The sequence below is a fragment of the Physeter macrocephalus genome, chromosome 3 (genome assembly GCF_002837175.3).
Source record: "Physeter macrocephalus isolate SW-GA chromosome 3, ASM283717v5, whole genome shotgun sequence".
NCBI classification, from domain to species: Eukaryota; Metazoa; Chordata; class Mammalia; order Artiodactyla; family Physeteridae; genus Physeter; species Physeter macrocephalus.
The window spans coordinates 15,461,694-15,473,278 of NC_041216.1; the positions used below are offsets into that span (position 1 = coordinate 15,461,694).

The following is an 11,585-nucleotide window of genomic DNA, read 5'->3' on the forward strand; positions in this document are numbered from 1 at the left end:
CAGCAGGAAAGAGAGAAGCGGGGGACAGGGAGGGGAGAAGCCCAGAAAGCAGGCGGAGGGCAGGCTGGGTTTGATCGTGCTTCCTCCATCCACAAACAGGGTGCCCTTGGGCAGGTCTCCTCACCTCTCTGACTGCCCCTGGAAATGGCAGACCAGTATGCATGGTTGGCTGTCCTGAGAACCCACCATTGGAGACCCTGTGCATACAGCTCTTGGCATGTGCATCCCACCTGGTACCTTCTTAGGTAATGATCCTCGGCTTGGCCTGTGTATCCTGGCCCCTGGGTGGGCTGCGTGCTTGCAGGCCTCATCCTCTGCCCTGAGCTCCCGATAGGGCAGGGGGTGGATCTGGCTGGGGGGATAAGGGGAGATGGGAGAAGAGACATCTTATCTTGATGTCTCTGTGCTGAGCTCCGAAGGTAGAGCCCCACCCCACCCCGCCTCCCTGCCCCATCCCCCCCGGGCAGCTTGCAGTAGATATCAAATATCATTCCAGTACCTTCCTTGGACCCAGTGCTGTGATTGGCTGGTTGAAAGCCAGGATTTGCACTCTAAGACCGGTCCCCACCTCAAGTCTGCTGCCTGTTTTGTCCAAGCTGGCTGTGCTGACTCCAAGAAGCTAAAACTCGGGATTAATTCCTGTGATTAGTCTTTTCCTCATCAGAAAAGTGAAGAGAGCCACACCTATCCCGCAGGTTGTTGGGAGGGTCCAGTGGGCTCAGGGGTGTGCCATCTTTGAAAACTGTAAAGTTCATCGACAGGCCCGGCAGCCAATGCTCATAATTCCCCAATCACAGTCACCCAAGGTTGTAGTGAAAATATCAGCTCTGCACACAGGTTAAGAAAATGGATTTCATCACCCTTCACAGTAGGTGTTTTCTTAACTGACCCCAATGTAGATGGCCCATGGGGTTCACTGGTACTTCTGGTGTATTATGCCAGTGGATGCCCTTGGCCAGCAGATCCCTCGCTGGCATCCACACTTTCTGGTCCCACCAGCCCACTGAGCTGTCAACTTGCCAAACATCTGTTGGGTTTGTTCCCAAACCCGTTCGTTCCAGCTGGGTTTCCATGGTTACAGAACTCCATTGAATACCATGCCAGTGTTGGGCCACTTTGCCCTCAGACCCATCTACTCCCTCCCCTCTTTGGCTCTATAATGCAGAGGTCTGATTCCACTACGTCAGCTGGCTCCAGCTCCAGTCGACCGATGGGAGGCACTAGAAGGAGATGGAAGGATGGCAGGAAGAGAGAAGTTGCTTTATTCTTTGTCTCAGGGGCCCTCCATGGCAGCTGAGTCTCCTCTGTGGCTCCAGCAAATGCAACACTGGCCCATCATGCTCCTGCTTCCACTGGGGACCCTAGCGACACCACTCCTCCTTGTGTCCCTCTTGCCAAATGGTGGCAGTGGCTTCCCGCTGTGGCTACTCTTGGGGCTCCTCCCCACCTCTGTTTGGCTTCTCAGCTCTTCCATCACCTGGGTTGCCAATAATCCCTGAACTAACTTCCTTCCCTCGGCTTCCATCACTCAAAGTGGCTTCTGTTTTCCTAATTGGACCCTCACTGGTGGCGATGTGATGTTGTTCATGGTATGATGCAAAACGGGGTTGTCTGTCTCTATGAAAACTTTCCAAGGTTGAACACCTTGGAAAGACTCGGTGAAGGCAAGCTGCTAAAAAATAAACTGAATTAGGTATGGGTGAAACGTAAAAGATTGGGTGAAAGAGTCAGGTCTAGATGCTACGGGGTGCTAATTTCTTTGTAAGCATCTTTACATTTGCATTCCACTTTAAAGAGGACAAATCTGGAAATTGTAGGAGATGCCTTCTGGGTTGGTTTGAGACAGAAGAACAAGAGGGAGACCATTTATAAGTTTAAAGGTAAAATAAAGGAACATTACTATTTTTTTAATGATTTCCTTCTTCAACCAAAATTTTGGATTAACCTGATCTAATGATTCAGAGGCTTCTAAGGTATCGGATTGTTTTTTTTTCCAGTGGAGAACAAGAGGACACCTGACTGCCCACAGCATGCCGAGAGGGTGCACGGTCAGAAGTGGCAGGAAAGGGAATCTCAGGAACTGGGCACCTACAATGTGCCAAGCACACCCACAGTATTTGTTTTCATTTAATCCTCTTTGCAATTTTGAGAAGTGGGTCCTGCTATTGGCCCCATCTCACAGGCGAGGAAGCAGGCTCAGAAGAAAAAAGCCTTTTGCCCACAATCTCACAGCTCATAGGAACAAAGTCAGGCTTCGGGAAGGTTCCTTCTGCTTCCCCAGGTGGCCTCCAGGAGTTCGAGCAAAGTCTGGTACATGCCTCTGAAGAGGCACGTGGAGATTATAAGCCTCTTGAGGGAAAAACCAAACTCATCACCCAGTAAGCATTTGCCACATGGTCCCAGGAAGGCAGTAAACCACCTGCTGCACATAAGTGCCCCTGGGCCCCCTTCCTGGGCCTGAACTCAGCTTCCCAGGGAGGGGGAGTCCCTCAGAGTGACCAAATCATAGGTGTTATGGGGGGCCCACTCTTAGGTGTGGAAAAAACAGCCAAGTGCGTAGGGTGGTACGTTAGAAACTAGAGGTGGTGTCGGCAGAGTGGAAACAACTCCTGGGCTGGGAAGCAGGGGGCCCGGGTTCCACTGACTCATGGGTGAGGTAGGGTGAGTCTCTGCCCCTTTGGGGGCCTCAGTTTCCACTTCTGTTAAAGGGGGTCTTTCCAGTTGTGTTCATCTCTGGTCTATTTCACAGCATGGCGGACTCCAAAACGCTCCAAATTTAGTCAGGAGGCCAAGGCACCTCGGCAGGCTCTACTTGTGCCGCTGACCGCCCCCCCTCCCCCCCCACCCCCCGCCCTGGCCCTACTCGGACCAGGCCAGCTGATGAGTTCCCAGCAGGGGCAGTCTATCCTCCTATGTGACTGTGATGGTTCTTTTCCTGCACTTACTCAACAGAGCCCAAATTACATCACCGAGCCTCAGACAAGGAAACCAACCTTCATGGTGCCCTCACCCAGTTGCCTGTCTCGTCAAGAAATGGGTTGTCCCCATTCTACAGGAAAGGAAACTGAGGCCCAGAGAAGGCAAGTGACTTGGCCCATAGTCTTGCATCTGGGATCCAGCAGAGCTGGACTGGAACTTGAATCTGACTCCAGAGCCCTGTGGATTTCATTGTAAACCTGCTTCCTCTCTGGACAAATTAGAACCTCCACCCCATCCCCTGCCCCCACCAACTTGCCAGTCAGGAAGAGGAGACTGAGCCTTCTTGAGGATCCAGATGAGGCACAGACAACAAATTTCCTAGGACCTCCCGCTCCCAGGTGACCCAGTGAGGCTTGGGGCAGAAGCAAGTCCCCCTGGGACCTTGGACGAGCCCCTCCTCCCCCGGATGCCCCTTCCGCTCCGTGTTAGCTTACAAAGACGACCGTGAGTCCGGGGCTGGTGCCAGGGCCTGGCCCCAAGCTTGGGCTCCCTGGGAAAGGCCAGGTGGTGGTGCCCAGTCTGCAGAGGACTCTTGGAAACTTTGGGATTTAGCTTAGAGGATGCTGCAGAGCAATGTGGTGTCATGGCTGAGGCCCAGGCTGCTGAGCCAGAGGCTGACATTCTAATTCCACTCAGAATACTGTGTGGCCTTGCACAAGCTGACTTCAGTATTCTGGGCCTCAGTGATCTGGCCCATGAAATGGGAGAGTAGAACTTACGAGGGAAATGGTAAAACCGCCACCCTCCCCCACAACGCCTGACCTGGCTTCTGGGAACATGGAGGTGTGGCGTTGAATCATCCTCCATGTCTTTCCTACTTTGGAGTCTCCCTGGGAATGGAAGCATTCAGAAAGGGGCTGACAAAGGGCACGGGGAGCTGGGCGTGGGGGGAGCGGGGAGCGGGAGAGCAAGAGGAAAGACCCAGAAGCAGGAAAGCCCGGGCACATTAGGCTGGAACAGAGAACCCTACGGAGATGCACAGGTGGGCAAAATGAGCAAAGGGCCTTGAATGACTGGCGCAGGGCTCAGAACCCGAGCTCTGCACAGGGCCCCTTGGCAAGGCCATGCCACCAGCTTTCCCTAGGAGGGCCTTTCTGAAGGCAGACAGGCCTCGGCGTGAGCGCCGGTGGCACCCCTTCATGTGTTTCCCTTTGTACTTAATCCTAACTCCCCTAAAATCCCCCTGAAGTGCTACCCAGCAACACTTGTGGACGCCTCTCCCCTGCTGCAGTGGCGGACGATGACAGCGTGAGAGCCACATGCAGCCCGGGGTGGGGGGCCTGGAGGGGATCCGGGCTCCCGGCGCCCAGTGCGGGGCCTGCAGGGCTCCCGGCTGCCCGGGGCCAACACTGGCCTTAATTAAAAAGAGGTCCCCCACAGGACCCAAACCGCACCCCCCCACGCCACTCCCTCCCCAGCCGCTTCCAGTTCTGCTTCTGGGCCGCGTGCTGAGACCAGCTCCACAAATAAAAGCCATCCCTTTTGGTTCTCTCTTTCTCTTTCTTTCTTCTTCTTCTTTTTTTTTTTTTCTAAAAAGAGAGAGAGGCAGCCACAAGATCTTCTAAGAGGCTGTGACATCACAGCTCAGGTGACCGTCACCCAGCCAATGGGCCAAGGCCGCGAGCTGACTTCTTGCATCCTGTGAGCTGAGGTCGGGTTGACACCGTGAAGGCCTGGTCCCTCAACCACAGAACCACAAGGCCAGGCCCTCAGCCGCCTTCAAGGCCCTGCGCCGGAGCTGGTTGGCTCCCGGTCCCCCCACCCCCAGGCCGCCCTCGCACCCACTGAGCTGAGCTCTGCCGGGGGCGAGCCTCATTCATTCATTCCCGTGGCGCTTGATACTGGGCTGGCTCTGCTCTCACTGCCCTGCGACTCCTGCCCTGGCTGCCGAAGGCCCCTTCCCGCCATCTAATGATACACTCTGCATACGCTTCTGTTGAAAATTTGTGGCGAGACATTCCTGTGGGACCTGGAATCCAAATTCTTGGGTACAAACAGAAACTTACTTTCCTTGGGGATTTTTTTTCTCTCTCGCTCACACACACACTCTCGCGTTCTTTGCTTTTTTCTTTTTCATAGCAGTAGGGGGAAAAAAGGGACAAAACGAAAAAAACAAACAAAAAGCAGCAGCCCCCCCACCTTATTTTCAAAAGTAGCTAGGAAAAAATAAAACAACAGCCAACCAAGTCAATCCCAACCCAACCCCCTGAAGGGTTGAAACCTCGCCTTCCTCAGAGCGGGGCATGGCATCGAACAGCATCTTCGATTCCTTCCCGACCTACTCTCCGACCTTCATCCGCGGTGAGTAATGATCCCCCTTTCGGGTGGGGACCTGTGGCCAGGCCCCGGACCGCGACCCTCCACCGCCAGCCCTGGCTGCTTTCAAGTGCCCGGGCTGACTACCTAAATCCGCTGGCTTCTGAAAGCCTGAGGTGGGAAGAGGGCTTGGTGGCCTCCGTGGTCTCCTGGAGTGGAGCATCCTTGTGGACTTTCACCCTCAGCTGGTGGGGACCGTTCGTGGTGGGTGCAATGGATACCACAAGACCTCAAGACCTCAAAGGCCAGACCTCGGAGGGTCGTGGGGTGGAGAGGACACGGAGGTGTCCCTGTGACTCGAGGCTTCCTGCCTCACCATCAGGGCTCCTGAGCCCAGCTGCCCCAGCCCCTGGCCCACCCAGAGAGTTCAGACCCTCCACCTGTGCTCAGGCAGACACTCAGATACTCCAATCCCCCAGAGCCCAGCCAGCTTCTGACCAGAGCCGTGGAGCAGGCAGGGGGCAAGTCTACACCTTAGGATCTAGAGACCTTCCCGAGGACTTCTCCTGCATTGCATTTTCCGAGTAATCCCTGGGGTGAGGGAGGAAGGGGCTACAGGCTTTTGTTGGAACTCGTGCAGCTCTGCGTGGCCTTGAAACTGGGTCGGAGTTGAGGGAGCAGGCCTCGGGAAGGCTTATGGACTTGGTCCCGGGTAGAAATAAATGTTTCTGGGTGGCTTCGCCTCTATTCGTGGCCTAGAGAAACCCGGAGGTCGGAGTTATGTGCCTCAAAAAGGATAGGGTCCTGGGATCCCCCACTTGAAACCTCTGATTGAGGCTAGAACTCGGGGGGAGACTGTTCCTGCCTCTGTCTGGTCCCCCTGCTGCCTTCCTCCCGCTAGCAGGAGCCCAGAGGGGGCTGTGGCACCTGAGATTGGAGGTCAAGAGGCCCTGAGTCTGAGTCCCAGCTCAGTGGCGACCTTGCTGAGCGGCCTTAGACAAGTTACTTAACCTCTCTGTGCCCCAAATGGAGGCCCCTCTGGCTGTGACATTCTGATTGCCTGAGGCTGGGAACGGACTGTGTATGAGGGCAGTGCCTCTGGGTTATACACGGGGATGAGTTCTCCTCCAGGATAGAAGGACTGAGTGGCGTCCAGAGCTCCAGGGTCTGGGGGCCTGGCGCTGCCTTTTCTCAGCTGAGGTGATCGGCTGAGACACAGAAGTCGGTCTGACTGTCCATCTGCCCTTCTGTCCATCTGCCTGGCCTGCTGTGGGCTAACAGAGTGACTCTGAGCCAGTCCTTGGGCAGCCAGCTCTGGGCAGGGACTGAGGCACACTTGGGTGCCTATGGCCCAGAGGTTTCTGCGAGGGCTTGTCTGAGGGCTGGACCCATTCCTTCTGCCTGGAGAGAAGCTGAGGCAGGCTGTGTGGCCGCATGTGGGGGCTGAGTGGGGAGAGGCAGGGGCGCTCCCGTCAGACCTGCTTGTGGCTGGTGACCAGCAGCAGCCTGAGGTCTGGGAGCCGAGCGCCATGGGCTCCTTCCTTCAAGCGGCTCCTATTATAACGCTGTTCCCTTTGTAGTCCTTGGAGCTAATTAAAGGCAGTTCTGTGGCAAGAAAATAAGAGTTTATAAAAACCATTTGCTGGGTCTTTGTAATCTGTATTTCTCCCTCCGTGAGCAAGATGGAGAAATGTCGAGTTTAAAACAAAGGAAACTTGGGAGACAGGACTAAAGGGCCACCCACCTAGGATGGGCTCCTGATGCCATGGGGCCCGAGAGATGGTAAACGGTGACACAGAAGGAGAGGAAAAGGAGAGCTGGTGGCTTTGGGCCGACTGTGTGCACAGAGCGGGCTGTTCCCTGGTGGACAGGGATGCAGATGCGTCTTGTAAGCCAGGGTCCGGGGGAGGCCTCAGGGTCTGGCGTCTGAGGCTTTCCCTGCAGCTCCGTGTTCTATCCCCATTGTCTGGGCCCCTGTCTCCTGCCCAGCTCTGTCCCCCACATTCTGCTCACTTTGGGGGAATCTGTCTTCCAAATTCTGTCTCTGGAGGCTCACAGGGCTGCAGCTGCCAATTCTGTCCCCAAAGCGATCCAGCCTCTTGGTCCTGCAGTGCTCGACTACATGCTGTCCCATGTAGGGTCCTTAACCTGCCCTGAACCACAGACCTTTCTGGAGTCTCAGGAAGCCTACAGACTCCTCAGAATCGAATTTTTAAACACATAAAACAAAATACAAAGAACTATGAAAAAACCCCAAATCTATAGAAATACAGTTATCAAACTATAAAAAAGTTAGATAACTTTTTTATCAACTGTGACTCCGTGACCATGGGCCTCTCAGTGGAGATAGTAACGGCCATAATGCAGCAGGAATGGGCATACATGGTATTTCAAGAGAATCCGTGACAGCCCTGATGAGATTGGAGGATATCTGTGATTTCCACGGGTGACAAAATCACTGTGGCAAAAGATGCTAAATTTTAGTTAGAGGTCAGTGAAAGGAAAGCTGTCACATGTTTCCCGCCTGAGTTCACGGACGCCCCTGAATGCAGGCTTACGGTCCCAGCTCCTCAGCAGGAGACAGTGGAGCCAGCGGGTCTCACGACATCGCTGCCCCTCGAGAGCTTTTACGGTTGGGTTCCCGATTCCAGAACTGCTCTCAGTTCCCTGTGACAAAGAGGTTTGGGGAGAGCATGAGAGGGCATGAAGAGGCATTTGATTCCCACAGGAAGTAGAGGGTGAGGAAGAGACATGAAGAGGGCGATGCCTAACCCACAGAGCTGGTAGACTGATGGCAGAATTCCAGGCACTGAAAGGGCAAAGGGTGCTCCTGGGGTGCCCTGTGCCCTGAGCAATTCACCACCTTCTCCCATCTCTTCTCCGGGACTCTCCCAGGTAGGAGAAGGGGTACGAATATTCTCTTGGACAAATGCAGAAGCTGAGGCCTAATGGTACACTGTGTGACTGTGGGCGAGTCCCTTCCGGTCTCTGGGCCTCAGTTTCCCCACCTGACAAATGTGGGCAACGGCCTTGATGCTGCCCAAGGGCCCGTCCACAACCCATGGAGGGCCAGCTCCTTTATTCTGGATCTGCCCCACGAGGCCCTTCTCTGAACCCCCTGGGGGCGTCCCCCTTGCAGCAGGTCCCTCTCATAGCACCCTCAAACTTCACCCCCATGGGCAAAAGCACTCTCCCCAGGACACTGAGGGAAGGCACCCCTCCAGGGAGGGAACTGGAGGAAATGGGTCTAAGCTGCCACACGCAGGAATTGGGAGACTCAGGGAGATAAAGGTTTTCCTTTATTCGGTAATTCCACAAAAGCTTATCAAGGAGTAGATACCGAGATTCAAGCTGGGCTCTGGAATCAGACTCTCCAGGCTCAAGTCCTGACTCCGCCCTTCACTAACTTTGTAGCCCGGGGCGAGCCACTTCACCTCTCTGTGCGTCTGTTTCCCCATCTGTAAAATGGGAATGATGATTACACCAAGTTCATGGGCTCTGGAGAGAATTAAATGAGCAGGGTGCCTGGCATAGAGTAAGTGCTCAATAAATGCCTTCATTTTTTCAATTATCAGGAGCCTGGCCTTGTGCTGGGAGCTCAGGTACAAGGGTGACTAGGTCAGGCTCTCCACCCTTGAAGAGGTCACAGTCTGGTGTGGAAAGAGACGGGTAAACTGAAGATTGCACTGGGTGTGATAAATTTATAAGGCACAAAGAACAGGGGGCTGGGGGATCAGAGAGGGGGCACTGGTCAGCCTGGGGGAGGAGAGGACAGTCCTCCTGGAGCTGGGCCTTGCAGGGTGAGGGGGTGACAGATGGGGAAAGGATGTCCCAGGCAGAGGGAATGGCCTGTGTGGGCAAAGATGCAGAGGCAGGAAAGGATGAGATGACTGAGGGCACCTCCTGGGATGGCTGGGGGCACCATGCGGGGTGAGGTGCTGGAAGGGGACCGGGACGGGCCTGTCTGGCCAGAGTTCTCTGAGCAGCGGTGGGGGCGGCTGCACCGCTGAAGACACCCGGAAGGAATGGGAAGCGGCCTCTCAGGTGTGAGGCAGGCCTCACAGAACGGCTCTGGGCAGGTCTAGCCGGGAGGGTCTGACTCAGAGGTCACCGGATGGCGGGAGAGCTGCCGCGACCAGAGAGGTCACTCGCCGTGTCCTGTGCTCAGCACTGGGCAGTGGCTAAACAACAGGGGACTCTCCCGAGTCCCGGGCACCCCAGGATGGTTGGTCACCCTGGGTAGAGCGCCCTTGGCCGCCTCCCCACCCCCGTGACCCCGGGAGATGAAGGGGCTGACCGCCAGCCACCCACAGCCACTCTGGCGCTTGCCTGGCACCACCTCTGCCGGGGCCCTCTGACGGCGGCTCCTGAGGCCGCCCTGCACACGCCCATCTCCCCAGACCACCCTGCCAGTCCACAGTGCCCCCCAGGCAGGAAGGGCATTCCTGGGAGTCCCCCACTGGCCACAGGGTCTGGGCGGGCATGAGCCGGCCCCACACAGTGGGACTGTGTGTCCAGGCCTCACCCGCGCCCACGACGGCGGCCGGCGGCCCCCAGCGGCCCCACTGGTCACATAGAGAGCCCATTGACGCCTCAGTCTTGAGGTGGCTGCATCAGAGCTGAGGCCCGCTCGGCTACCTGAGAGGGTGGAGGAGCTCAAGGAGGGGAGAGGGGCCAGGGGTCAGATGGCCCTGAGCAACGGGGCCTGCAAACCTGACCTTCTAGAAGCCTCCTAGGGAAGGGAGGCAGAAGCACCCCCTGACCCCAGCCTCGCCTCTGAGCCAGTCCAGACTCCTCCAAAGGCGGGGAACCTGGGCTCTGGGCTCAGGGTTCAGTGGGGCGGCCACAACACCAGCTCCTACTCCCGTCTCCTGGGGATGCCTCATCTGCAGACCCTTCCTCAAATCCGCCAAGCAGGGGCGTCCCCAGCTGGCAGCGGAGGAGTCTCACCCAATCTTCAAGACTGAGCTCAAACACCCCTCTGCCAGGAGTCTTCCCTGGGACTACCTGTGGCCACCAGGGAGCCCTGGCCTCCTGGGAGCTTCCGGGCCCAGGCCGGCCTGGGGGCTCAACCAGTCACTCCCGCCTTGGTGCCCAGTAGCCTGCCTTGCGTGCTGGAAGGGGACGGAGGGAGGTAGGAAGGGAGGGCTTTATCCCTCAGTGGATTCAGAACATGAACCGTCCATCACCCGCCTTGAAACAGCACTTCCTGGAGGGACACAGCTGGGCTGGGAATTGTGGCACTGGGGCTAGGAGAGAGACTTGTCATACCTGGAGACTCCACAAGAAGCAGGAACAGTGAGTGAACCCAGGAGAATGTTGGAGCCGGCAGGCAGAGTGCCTCCGCCTCGGTTTATAGATGGGGAAACTGAGGTCCAAAGAGATGTGTGGTCTTGTGTGAAGTCGAATTCCGTAGCAGGAACACCAACTTTTCTCAGCTACTCGGGGACCGGGCTCGCATACATTTTAAGAGTCAAGCCAGGTTGAAGCTGTTAGATAGCTGGGTGACCCAACGTGTTAATTCACCTCTTTGAGTCTCTTTCCTCCTCTATAAGATGGGACTAGAGTGGTTGCAAGGGAGAATGTGACCCTACCCTGAAGCCCTGCGCACGGCACTGGTCTATAGCAAGTGCTCACTCAGCACGGCCACCTCTTTGAGCCCCTCGGCCCCGCCGCCTCCCCACATTCGTTCACTTGCCACCCGGCACATGTTCCCACGTATCACCCCATTGCTCCATCTCCAGCACGAACCGCCTGGTGTTCTCAGTGCTGGAGAGAGGTAAGCATGGGGGAGACTGTAGCGGGACTGTCAGGCCCCTTGTCAATGGCTCCCAGAGATGGGGATGGAGAAGAGGGCATCCTCTGGGGAAGAGGCCACGTGAAATGCAGTTAGTTACAAGCCCAGGCTGCAGTCGGGCCCCGTCATTTCCTCACTCTGTGGCCTCGGACAAAGCACCTCGCTTCTCTGAACTCAGTTTTCTCATCTGTACAATCGGGAGAACAAACGGTAGCCATCTCAAGATGTGTTGGGTGGGTTAATGAGATCGTGTATATTATGTACTTAATATAGGGCTTGGTGCAGAGGCAAGACGTCCATAATTATGGAAATTATGACTATTTCATGTTCCCGCTCCTCCTGGGCAAAAGAGTCTGACTCTGAACTGGATGGGGAAGGTGAGAAACCTGCCTCTCTCCTCTCAAGACCCAGCCTAACATACATACAATGGAATGTTACTCAGACATAAAAAGAAACGAAATTGAGTTATTTGTAGTGAGGTGGATGGACCTAGAGACTGTCATACAGAGTGAAGTAAGTCAGAAGGAGAAAAACAAATACCGTATGCTAACAC

The 11,585-nt window shown here is 55.8% G+C and overlaps 1 protein-coding gene across 1 annotated transcript in view; it reads left to right on the forward strand.

Annotated features, from left to right (window-relative positions):
* The first annotated feature begins 5,222 nt into the window (after window positions 1-5,222).
* RUNX3 (RUNX family transcription factor 3) overlaps window positions 5,223-11,585 on the forward strand; it is a 59,579-nt gene continuing 53,216 nt past the window's right edge. Inside the window, exon 1 of the mRNA XM_024125610.2 lies at window positions 5,223-5,280. Within this exon, the coding sequence (XP_023981378.1) occupies window positions 5,223-5,280 (58 nt within the window). The remainder of the gene's footprint in view (window positions 5,281-11,585) is intronic.